General features: G+C 39.1%; 1 protein-coding gene across 1 annotated transcript in view; it reads right to left on the bottom strand.

Annotated features, from left to right (window-relative positions):
- Nucleotides 1-7,594: 7,594 nt before the first annotated feature.
- The window catches only part of LOC126094453 (toll-interacting protein-like), a 56,089-nt gene continuing 50,815 nt past the window's right edge, over nucleotides 7,595-12,868 (bottom strand). The window contains exon 6 of the mRNA XM_049908830.1: nucleotides 7,595-8,318. Within this exon, the coding sequence (XP_049764787.1) occupies nucleotides 8,208-8,318 (111 nt within the window). The 3' untranslated portion in view covers nucleotides 7,595-8,207. The remainder of the gene's footprint in view (nucleotides 8,319-12,868) is intronic.

Here is a 12,868-nt window from a genome sequence, read left to right as displayed (position 1 = left end):
GGGTAGGGATTCCAGGCGTTCGAGAAAGTGGTTGGTGTCTTTGATGAAGGATGGGAGACTGCATGTAATGGGTTGAAGGTGTTGATCTACGTAGGCAGAGATGCGTTCGGTGGGGGCTTGGTAACCAGCTACAATGGGACGGCCGGGATGATTGGGTTTGTGAATTTTGGGAAGAAGGTAGAAGGTAGGGGTGCGGGGTGTTGGTGGGGTCAGGAGGTTGATGGAGTCGGGTGAAAGGTTTTGTAGGGGGCCTAAGGTTCTGAGGATTCCTTGAAGCTCCGCCTGGACATCAGGAATGGGATTGCCTTGGCAAACTTTGTAAGTAGTGTTGTCTGAAAGCTGACGCAGTCCCTCAGTCACATACTCCCGACGATCAAGTACCACAGTTGTGGAACCCTTGTCAGCCGGAAGAATGACGATGGATTGGTCAGCCTTCAGATCACGGATAGCCTGGGCTTCAGCAGTGGTGATGTTGGGAGTAGGATTAAGGTTTTTTAAGAAGGATTGAGAGGCAAGGCTGGAAGTCAGAAATTCCTGGAAGGTTAGGAGAGGGTGATTTTGAGGAAGAGGAGGTGGGTCCCGCTGTGACGGAGGACGGAACTGTTCCAGGCATGGTTCAATTTGGATAGTGTCTTGGGGAGTTGGATCATTAGGAGTAGGATTAGGATCATTTTTCTTCGTGGCAAAGTGATATTTCCAGCAGAGAGTACGGGTGTAGGACAGTAAATCTTTGACGAGGGCTGTTTGGTTAAATCTGGGAGTGGGGCTGAAGGTGAGGCCTTTGGATAGGACAGAGGTTTCGGATTGGGAGAGAGGTTTGGAGGAAAGGTTAACTACTGAATTGGGGTGTTGTGGTTCCAGATTGCGTTGATTGGAATTTTGAGGTTTTGGAGGGAGTGGAGCTTCCACAGAAGAACCCCAAAAGTGCCCCACTTGTGACAGGATACTTTCCGGGACTGGATCAGATTCTGAATGTGGCTCTCCAGCAGGGATACGACTTCCTCAAATCCTGCCCTGAAATGAGATCCATCCTTCATGAAATCCTCCCCACTCCACCAAGAGTGTCTTTCCGCCGTCCACCTAACCTTCACAACCTTTTAGTTCATCCCTATGAAATCCCCAGACCACCTTCCCTACCCTCTGGCTCCTACCCCTGTAACCGCCCCCGGTGTAAAACCTGTCCCATGCACCCTCCCACCACCACCTATTCCAGTCCTGTAACCCGGAAGGTGTACACGATCAAAGGCAGAGCCACGTGTGAAAGCACCCACGTGATTTACCAACTGACCTGCCTACACTGTGAAGCGTTCTATGTGGGAATGACCAGCAACAAACTGTCCATTCGCATGAATGGACACAGGCAGACAGTGTTTGTTGGTAATGAGGATCACCCTGTGGCTAAACATGCCTTGGTGCACGGCCAGCACATCTTGGCACAGTGTTACACCGTCCGGGTTATCTGGATACTTCCCACTAACACCAACCTGTCAGAACTCCGGAGATGGGAACTTGCCCTTCAGCATATCCTCTCTTCTCGCTATCCGCCAGGCCTCAATCTCCGCTAATTTCTAATTTCAATTTGCCGCCGCTCGTACCTCACCTGTCTTTCAACATCATCTTTGCCTTTGTACATCCGCCCCGACTGACATCTCTGCCCAAACTCTTTGCCTTTACAAATGTCTGCCTGTGTCTGTGTATATGAGGATGGATATGTGTGTGTGTGCGAGTGTATACCTGTCCTTTTTTCCCCCTAAGGTAAGTCTTTCCGCTCCCGGGATTGGGATGACTCCTTACCCTCTCCCTTAAAACCCAAATCCTTTTGTCTTTCCCTCTCCTTCCCTCTTTCCTGACGAGGCAACCATTGGTTGCGAAAGCTAGATTTTGTGTGTATGTTTGTGTTTGTCTGTGTGTCTATCGACCTGCCAGCGCTTTTGTTTGGTAAGTCTCATCATCTTTCTTTTTAAATATATATATATATATATATAGACAGAGAGAGAGAGAGAGAGAGAGAGAGAGAGAGAGAGAGAGAGAGAGAGAGAGAGAGGGAAACATTCCACGTGGGAAAAATATATCTAAAAAGAAAGATGATGAGACTTACCAAACAAAAGCGCTGGCAGGTCGATAGACACACAAACATACACACAAAATTCAAGCTTTTGCAACCAACGGTTGCCTCATCAGGAAAGAGGGACGGAGAGGGAAAGACGAAAGGATTTGGGTTTTAAGGGAGAGGGTAAGGAGTCATTCCAATCCCGGGAGCGGAAATATATATTCTAAAAACGAAGATGATGTGACTTACCAAACAAAAGCGATGGCACGTTGATAGACACACAAACAAACAAAAACATACACAGAAAATTCTAGCTTTCGCAACCAACGGTTGCTTCGTCAGGAAAGAGGGAAGGAGAGGGAAAGACGAAAGGATGTGGGTTTTAAGGGAGATGGTAAGGACACACACACACACACACACACACACACACACACACACACACACACATATATATATATCCACACATATACAGACACAAGCAGACATATACAGAGGCAAAGAGTTTGGGCAGAGATGTCGGTCGAGGCGGAAGTGCAGAGGCAAAGATGTTGTTGAATCATTCCACATGGACTAAAACCCACATCCTTTCGTCTTTCCCTCTCCTTTTTTTTTCCAGTGAGTGAGTTAGAGGTCATGCTGTTTCTGCAAATTTCAGGATAAATCTTCTAAAATAATTTGCTAAAGCCAAGAAAGACCGTAACTCCTTCTCCATATGTTTGTTGCGAAAGCTTGAATTTTGTGTGTATGTTTGTGTGTCTGACATACGATTTCTATACAAAGAGAAGGAACCAAGCAAAAGCAAGTTATTTTGACCAGCTCTTAGCTAAAAGCAGTGCTCATACCATATTTGTAGTTCTCTTATGCCCATTTTCCTGCTCTTGCTTGCTGTGACATAAATATTCCCTACTGCCCTTGCAAACTCACACATACAAGAAAGAATCATAGGGGAGGAGCACACCACCAACTTTTCACAGCACAATAACTTTGCAGACAATTTACCATAAATATTAAGTCAGAATAATAGTATACAAGTGCATTAAGGTATTGATGTTAGTTGATCTTGATACAATTCTCTTGGTACCTCTAATTTCCAGGTTCTTTTCAATGCATTTTCTCTTCAAATCCCAATCGGTCAGAGTCAGAAACAAATTCCTTATTGAACAATGGGATAAGTTTGTTTATCTCTGCTAGTAATTTTCAGGTCGATTCCGCAGCTTGCTATGCATCATCAAGTTGACGCTTTGTTTGAAATTCATTATCTTACGTCTTCAAAGTCTGTAACACAGTTTAAAGTCATGCAACCACCCACTGCTTTCCTTGAAATCACTGTATTCTATGTAGCATGCTGATTGATGTGCACAACATAGTAAGTCACTATCATGCACATCCTGCAAATTGCATCGAGCATCCTTGAAATTGCAAACACCAGTTTTTGAAACAAGTACGCCTTATCCTTCCTTAAATATCCATAGTCTTCCTTATGCGCTACATGGTCATATTGCTGCAGACTTATTCAAAGTCAGTTCACAATTTTTTCTTTACTGTGCTGCAAATGATTTTCTATGCACATAATTATGTTTAGTACACACTCCTTGCCCAAAGATTGTCCCTTATTGTGTTTCATTTGAGAAGAAATTTGTGTCTCCCTGTCTGACAAGGATGATGAACTACATGGCTCAACACCTGTTTCAGTATCACCACCACGCACATCTCATGTATATTGTCTGCACAGTTGAGTGAACATGACACCACACATTCCACTGACTCATCTTGCAGAAACACTAATATTTCATCAGCCACTTCTTTCTCACTATGCAAAATTTCTTTGGTTCCTTTCAGACAAAATGTCAGTTTTGGCAACTGTTGTCATAGATATATACAATGTTTGCATTGTTTATCAGTGCCATTGCTCTGCTTTGTATCAACAACACCACTAGCACTGCTGTGTCTCACAGCAACAGCAGTCAAGGCAGAAAATGCAGACAATCGCAAGAGTACGGGACAAATTTGATTATCGTCTGGACATTCGCCGTGCGTCTAGTGGTAGGAACACAGGGAATATTTGGAAAAGGTAATGAAAACTTTGATACAAAATGTGACCGTAGAAAAACCCCTAATGTTGTATGCACATGCACATGCACATAAAACATATACCCTTGGAAAACCATTCTTTTGAATATGGCAAATTTTGTAGTCCTATGCATACATTAAAATTTACTTCACATCTATAACTTCATTCATGTAGAAGATACAGCATTGTGAAATTGAATGAATCTTTTTGAAACACCTAGTGCAATACATCCTTAGCACTGGGAAGGTCTTTAATATTTGACCAAAGATCTCAAGAGTATGTGCTACACTCCTGCTACTAAGATACTTAAGTATCTGGTTAACCTTCCAGTCAGGCTCTACAGGTGTCTCTCAACAGTATTAATATTTGTGAATCCCAAATTAGCTGACTGGGGCATTATAACAAATGGTAAATCAACAGAGTGTGCTGCATGTCTTCGAGATAATCGTGCATAATGCTGATTACTGGATGCAGACCATCACTGCTTCATCTATCATGAGATAGGAGCTCAATGTATACCAGCCATGTACCTGTTCATCTATTAATGCACTGTGTTCTGTAAACGGCAATCAGGCTGAGAAATGAGTCAAGTTATACGTTAACAACCAGGAACAGCCACAGTAAACTGTTCCAATAAGAATAGTAAAAAATTTCCTATAATCGTCTGAAATCTTGAAAAAATACTGTACTACATAATAAAATAGCTACATTTTTTAAAATAAGATCACAATTTTTCAGCATCTGTCACACCCTTCAATCAACAGAGACTTCAACCAGTAATCACACTGGTTGCCAAATTTTATTTCAAAAGGGGATCCTTGATTTATATGCTTATTTGGTTGCCAAGTACAAGTGCTGAACAGACTGAAGGGCACAGTACAGGATTACCACAAAACAGGTGATGGGGGTCCCCTATTTTGGCCTCATATGTACATAAAACAATCGTGGTGCGCAGCTAAAATGTCATTAAGCAATGTTTTGAAAATGTAATCTGAAATAAAGTTCTTCCTGTCATCAAGTAGTTTAAAACTTTCTCTTTTTTTATAACAATGGTGGCTACTCACTCCATCCACATTTTTAGACAAATCTGGGCCACAACAAACACTACTAGGCCCTGGTTTGGACAAATACTTTCATTGCTCAAGGTCAACAACTGAATGTGCACTCCATTGCTGGGGCAACAGTCATACAAGATGCCAATAGACTGTATGCCTGGTGCACCACTAAGCTGCTACTGGATGGCAACATTGCAAATCACCACACTCTAGGTATAGGATTGGTTTTGAATGCAGTTGATGCACCCAAATCCCTCCTCATTCAGAACACCCTCGATCCGTCAATGATTTTAGACCTCACCAACCCACAAACTATAACAGAATCAGAATAACGTAGTTGCCTTGTACGAGTGAAGCAGACAGGCTGTGTCTGCTTGCCGTATCGTGTTGTTAAGACACTAAGATTTTTAAAGCCCTTCAGTTTATTCACATGCAGCAGCCATACCACTCAATGATCTAGAATGACTATAAATGTAAGACTTTAAAAAATCAGATTAGGGTATATTAAAAACAAGAATAGTCAACATCAACACACTATGTATGAAGATAACATCAAACAATTATTGTCTTTCCATCACACCAATTCCTTGACAGTGAAATACAACTGTTGGATGGTGGTAGCAAGCACAGTATGGGGTTTCTCACTGTGTAGTTATCGAGTTCATCACCAGTGCAAAAATGCGTCAGGTTATCAGTAATTGAAAAATATCTCCAGAATCCACACTGTCGGTGACTAAAGAGCTTCTTTGTTTCTAAAGCTCAGGTTGATTGTTGATTCTCCATATGCTCCAACGGGTTCTCTACCCAATTAGTGTGACATGTTAATTACATGAGCAAGCACGTCTTTCCTCCAAGTTTCATGAGTGGAATTAAAATAGTCCTCTACATGTAAGCCAAAATTGTCATGCTGCCAAATTTGAACTATGATGGCAAGGATGTTATCCTTTGGTTATCAAGTTGCTGCAACAAGCTGTAATGGATCTAGATATTAGGAGCCATGTCTGAAGCTTTGGACACTGGTATTCAGCTCCTACATATAGAAAGAGCAACCATAGTCTTCTTTATTAGAAACGAAACTCCAGCTGCCACACTCTATAATGTATTTGCAATAGTGAAAAGCTGCTATGGCCATCGTCACACAAGCAGTTCTGAGTTTTTTTGGGTGAAGCTTGAAGTTTTTGCGTATGTGTAGACTTCCTTATGCCGTATTGGCAATCTGGGCTGTGTATCAGAAATCCTATATATGGCTTTACCGAATTTGGGAGCTCTAGCCATGACCTTTTTTTCTTCTCTTTAACACTGATAAGTTATTCTACATTCAATTGCAATGACTCCAAAGCAGGGCTGAAATGAATATTAAGATGCTGTGAGATCTAAGACTGGGAAAGACTACAGCTATTCCCCTGGGGCATATAAAGAATCCCCGAAGCACATTAAATCCTTCAAAATGAATAATGGTTGGGGCAGTTCAGGTTCTCACAATCAAAACTCAGTTGGTGGAAGGGACAATAAGCTTACTGCCTCCTCCTCAGAGCATATACTGTTTGCAACTGCATGCAGACGTGATGAGAGTGACAGGAAGGAGCAATATTTTTCACTTGCAAATACAGCAAAAGTACCTCATAATTTTCAGCGTCTGATTATATCAATCTTCTGCTATAAGATAGCTTACAGACCATTCTCTTTCGTACCTAATTTTCAACATTTTTATCCTCTTGTGCGCTATGTTCAAAGTTCCTTTAGAGAAGCTGAAGAGCCTACATCTTCTTTAAGGGAACGCACTTGCTCTAGCATGTACATGAACAGCCCTCAGTAATTGTTTCAGAAGAATTTGTGTTGATAAATTCATTTTGGAGGCCAACTTGATTGCAGAGGTGAAAGATGAGATTGTTGGTAGCTTGGTTCCTTGTGAAATTTCTTCACCTCTGGCACTAATGCTGAAATATTTAGCACCTGAACCTCTGAATCCCCAACAAACAGGACAGTCTTTACTCCAGTTGAAGCAGCCAGATATAACAGTCATGTGTATGTGAAAAGTGCTTCCTTGTATGAACGTGTGTATTTTCTTTGTTGAAAAAGGCTTTGATCAACACAACAGGTCATTTTTAAGGGGAGTAGCAAACTATCCCTTTCCTAATATTGTAGATATTCCACCCAGGAGTTTCCATTGTTTGACTGTCTTTATACTAAATTGTTTGAGCAGTTAACGCAATATACCAGCAAACTATATTCTGTTCGGAGTCCGTGTGTACATTTATATTCCATGCAAGCTGACCGGCCATTGCTTGCCACGGTGATGTGGCCGGAGTGTTGGCATTTTAGCAGCACAATGGGTTAAGAATTAAGAACACACTTTCATATGAAGAAATTCTGCCTTGATGTGCTTGAGCAGCACTGGTGGATGTGAATACAAAGTACTTACAATTTCCCCTTATACACTGTTTATTATAACCGTGAAGGGATTGAATAATGTGCACCGACAAATATAACACACAAACAATGAGTATTTTTTTTACCTAAAGGAGGATTTCAATGCCAGCCCAACACATTCTCCCCCAGTATTTCGCTCTTTATACTGAGGTATAATATAACAACAAAAAATATTAATACAGTTAACAATCATCTCTAACTACAGATGCTGGAATTTTCATGTCTTGTATGGAATTATGTTACATATAAAAGTAACTTAAGTATTCCAAGTTATTTGATTACATATTAGAAGTACATCACATAGATCATCAAAGCTGATTCCTGATTTTTTTAATGCAGGTATGATCTTTCACAATAAAATGACAGAGTAAAAGTTTTTAATGAATTTGATTATTAACTGCATAATCAATAAGCTGTTACAATTTTTGTATATTAACAAAATAAAGATAATTAACATAGAATATAACAACATGGCACATACATCATTTTCTGGATTCATATATATTTAAACCACACTCATTAATATAAATGAATACAATGCCTTATGTTAAACATAAGGTACTTGTTGACATCATATAGAAAGTGTGCACTATTGAGCACATCATTCACTCATCTGTAAAAGTGAATTGACTGTACCATCTTTGCTGCCTCTGTTAGCTTCAAAAACAGACTTAATTACTTCTTTGTCCATATTAGGAAACATTTCTTCAATCTGAAACAAACAAAAAAAATCTCTCAAACAGTCTCATGAGGAAGAAGCTAGGGACATACAAAATCTGTAGTACTCAGTCATACTGCAGTGACTACTGCAACAGATAATGTTTTGTGAACTTATGGAGCAACATTTAACCCTATGAACTGCAGTATACTCCTGATTATTCAGTGTAATCTGGGGGAGAAGATACACAAATAATTGAAAAACATGAATAGTTGAGGTTTTTCGAACATGTATTCGAGACAATGTCTACTGATGGGTAGCAGTGGCAGCGTCAATGGCCGACATCTGCATGTGTTGAGGTGCAGCTCAGTGCAGTTATCTTCCATTTTCAGTCTGGCTTAGTTTCTGCCACTGCCCCTAGCAGCCGGCAACCTATGCTGCCAGTACCCGTGTGCACAAAATCTGTGCTTTTCTTTTAAAAAAGATGAACGAATAATCGTGAGTACACTGCACAGACCTAAAAACAGTTTGATTATGCCAGTATAATCTCTGTCCAAAATAGACATCAAAAGATAGCAAGTCTTAGTATATTTATATTTACTTGCATGTTTACACTATACATTTATTTTGATAGTGTCACTATACCTGACTAATATTCTATTCTGAAGTATTGAGAAAGTAAGACAGATACACAAAAATTCAGAGGAGACAAATTGCCACTTGACAGTTAGTTACCTCGTTTACAACAATTTTCAGATTACCTGCCTGTTTAGTTTACAGACACTTGTCGCATGGTGATAAAATATTAGGAAAAACAAAAAAAACCACAACAATCTAGACACCCAACCTGACACAGAGTGCATTAGAAGGGCTTAGGGGAAACTATTCCTAATGTATGTACCTACTCACATGTAAGTGAATAATTAATGGAAATTAATAAACAGTTGGGAGGCTTGAAAATGATGGGACGTTGTATGAGAGCCACATTTCAAGATGTTTACACCACAATGGTCAATTCCAGAAAGCAGCCCTTGCTTCTATATCTCAGTTGATACAACAGTTAAAGAGCACTACCCATGCAATAAAACAGCATGCTCTTCTACTTACTACCATTTGGCAAAAACCTGATTTTGATATGTAGGACCATTTCTGAAAGTTAGGGTTTACTTTATAAATGTACTCTTGGTCAAAACATATTTACCAACTTCATGCCACTCATTTACATCTTTTCTTCTTCAGTGTCATCATAAACATCAGTATCTCTCTCCCAATATGGTAACAATGCACAGATCTATTCTTCAGAACAATGAGCTTGCACCTCCGCAACAGCAGTCCAGGCCAGCAGTGTGTGCCCAGCAGGCACGATATAGCTGTGAAGGTTTGTGTGTGTGTGTGTGTGTGTGTGTGTGTGTGTATTGATGGTATTAGCCTGCATCCATAAAGAAGAGTCTGTTCAGTTCCAGTGACTTCAATGTGATGTTCTGACGTTCACAAAAAGTCTGCTGAAATTCCATCATTTCATTTTCCTGAATGGACATGAGAAGTTCACCTTTTTTGTTTATTAAGCTTCTGGCATTTTGATGGAAGACTGTAAATTCATTTTCTTCAATATCCTTGGCTTTGTCCACACTGCAGCATTTTGTTTTACTATAGAAGAGTTGGCAAAAGAAGATCCTTGGCAGTTGCAGTGGGCTTGGTGCAGTTGTTTCACACATCTACACCAATCAATTATATAACACGATTTTGTATATTTTTATGGCAATGCCTAAACGTTTTCACAGCTCTATATGCTGCTATTGTTTTGACATGCACCACTAGCCTCTTTCAGTTGAAAACTGAAAACAGCACAGCTACGGTCAGGACTCATTTTCACTGACTTTACTATAGCAGTTGTATCAACTGTAACTGCATTCATTCTGCAGCTCTGTCTTTTCAATGAAATTACCCAAAAAAGGTCTAGTAAACACTAATCCATTTGTGTACTGATTTTGCAATCACACCGGTCTAACAACCTACTGCCAAATTTGGTAATTTGTCATGTGTGTGCTACAAGTATTGTCCGAGTATCTTAATCATCACTAGGGTCATTGAATAGGAGTAAATTAGAGAGATTTAGTCCATGCTGAACATTATTTCTTCACAAAAATATTAACGCTTCTTTGCCATTTGATAATCTCTTGCTTTTTTACTGTCTTTCTCCTACAGGCCAACTATGGGTCATATAAAAGCTAAGTGAACTGTTCCTTCCATTGCTCCTTTATCTAGTCACATTTTTTCTCTTTTATGTACTGATTTCAATTTTGTTCCTTGCACTTTGGCTTGGATTTCAGTAGACTTTTCTTGGGTAATTATGTTTGTTTTTTAACTTATCAAAACTTGAAATTTTTCTTCTCAAAATATTCATGCTTGCTATAGTAAGGAAAGATTGGGCAGAATGTAAATAACTTAGGAGTAAAGGTGACCACTCACTGAACAGCAGGAGCACTTAGTTGTAGACAGACACATACAAAAGAGAAAGAAAACTTACCAGCTTTTGAAATAAATTCTTTATCAAGCTGCTCCTCTGCTTATGGTCCCAGCAGGCTTGTTTTCTTCAGTCAGCCTTACAGAATGTGCTGTACCAGGTATTGACTGTTTTGTCTGTCAAAGCTTTTATTAATATTTGGTAGGATATAATAACAACTGATTTACATTTAGCGAATTCAAGGACACAAAATGGACGCATCATTCCATTAGATGCCATGTTTTGATCCCACCTGTCTTCCAGTGGTGCTCTCTGCAACTACACCATGTGAATATAATGAAGGAAACTTTGAGAGATGCTCTATCCATTAATGTGTGCCACTTTTCTGTGCGTCTTTTAGTTTTCATGCAATCATCTTCTGAAACTATACTTTTGTGTTCTCTCTTAAATTTAAAGTGTCTGTTGTAGTTATGTTGCATAATATATCCTCACAATGATTTTTCCTTTACATAATTTTTCTGTCAATCATGAAACTAGTGCTTTTTTAGGAATGTGTGCATTCTAGCTGAATTATTGTCTTGTAATGAAAAATTTTTGGATTGCTAGAGTGTTACTTTTTGTCATAACATGTCGGAATAGGCATTTGTCTTTTATAATCTTGCCCCTCAGCTTCTTTCACTCGTTCATTAAGCTGGAGTGTGGTGTCCAGATATTTAAATTTCTCAATTTTCTAGTTCTCACATAAGTTTGATGGTGTAGTCTTATTTGTTTGTCATTCCCTCTAATTTTGAGTGATTATTTGTAAGCTTTAACTCGCTTCTGTTTATTTATGAATATTTGTTTTTGTGCTGTCCTACACAATTTACCAAAATTTCTAAAATCTGCTACCACTAAACAAACAATTTTGATTTGTTACATTCTACCAATTCGGCCTTCAAATTTCCGCATCCAATTAATTCCCGTTTAACTCCAAGTAGCATTTCTTCTACAAATTTCATCACAGATTTTGTTCATTATTTATTGTATAAGCTCCTGTGTTTTCAAATATATTCCAATTCCTTTTGGGATTTTCAATACAGTCAACCTACCTACAAAAATCATACATCTTTTATAAATATGCACCTCTATTTTTTTTAGGTCTTTCAGTCCTTTCTTACAACATTAGCTTTATATTGTTAATTTGTTCTGTAGCACATCTACTTCCTCTGTAGCTACTTCAATCCTGCTGCCAGGCATTCTTCAATTCTGCATTACGGAAATAATTTTCCGTACTACGCCGACAATGAGCTGTCCACACTGGTCTGTTACATTTAGAGTGTCACCTACATTGCCTGGATAAGTTCCAAGCTGCACTCATTTCTTTTACATAATTTTTGTTCTATTGCAGTTTTACGTTTCTTCAGCAACTTTTTATATCTTGAATTTTTTTTCATTAGTAGCAGTACTGTTTATTGTTGTATGATCTCTAAATTGATTAATTACTTTGTGTCTACTCACTGAGAGATGCGATTTTGTTTACTGTTAGTCTAACTTTTGCTTTAGCTCTCGTTTACACATTTGGAATTTGTCATTTGAATTGTAAACTGCTCAATCCTGTGGGCCACATGCAGACAGCACATAGTTCCTACAGTGATGCATGAAGGTCTGCACAGCATTCAATATGGCAAGCAGGTCATACAGATTTGTGAGGCATTGCCGGAATGGTATGTTTGCTCTGTTTTCTGAGGAATGTTTTAAGCCACTGGCTTTGTATGACAATTTTCATTTTGTCTGTTTTTATCAATACTCCTGGAAAAGACTGCAGATAATGGTTGAAACTGATCACCTAGTAATAACTGTAGCAAATGCATTACACTGACATTGAGAGATTCTCAATTTCACTCAATACACCAACAAATCACTGCAACATGTATCATTATATCAACCACTAGCATCAACTACTCTGTTCATCTACCTCTCAATCGGTGACTAAGTCAGTATAGCAGCTCAAAGGAAACAGTTTAATCACCTACTGAAGTGAAGCATAAAACTACATTTTGTTAAGAAACATATTTATTTGGTACTCTGTAACACTTATATCAATTAGTGGCAGATTTATATTACGTAACTGCGTGTCTACGATTATGGAGTGTGTTTTCTT

Source organism: Schistocerca cancellata, chromosome 8, assembly GCF_023864275.1.
Source record: "Schistocerca cancellata isolate TAMUIC-IGC-003103 chromosome 8, iqSchCanc2.1, whole genome shotgun sequence".
Lineage (NCBI taxonomy): Eukaryota > Metazoa > Arthropoda > Insecta > Orthoptera > Acrididae > Schistocerca > Schistocerca cancellata.
This window is presented reverse-complemented; position numbering and strand designations above follow the sequence as displayed.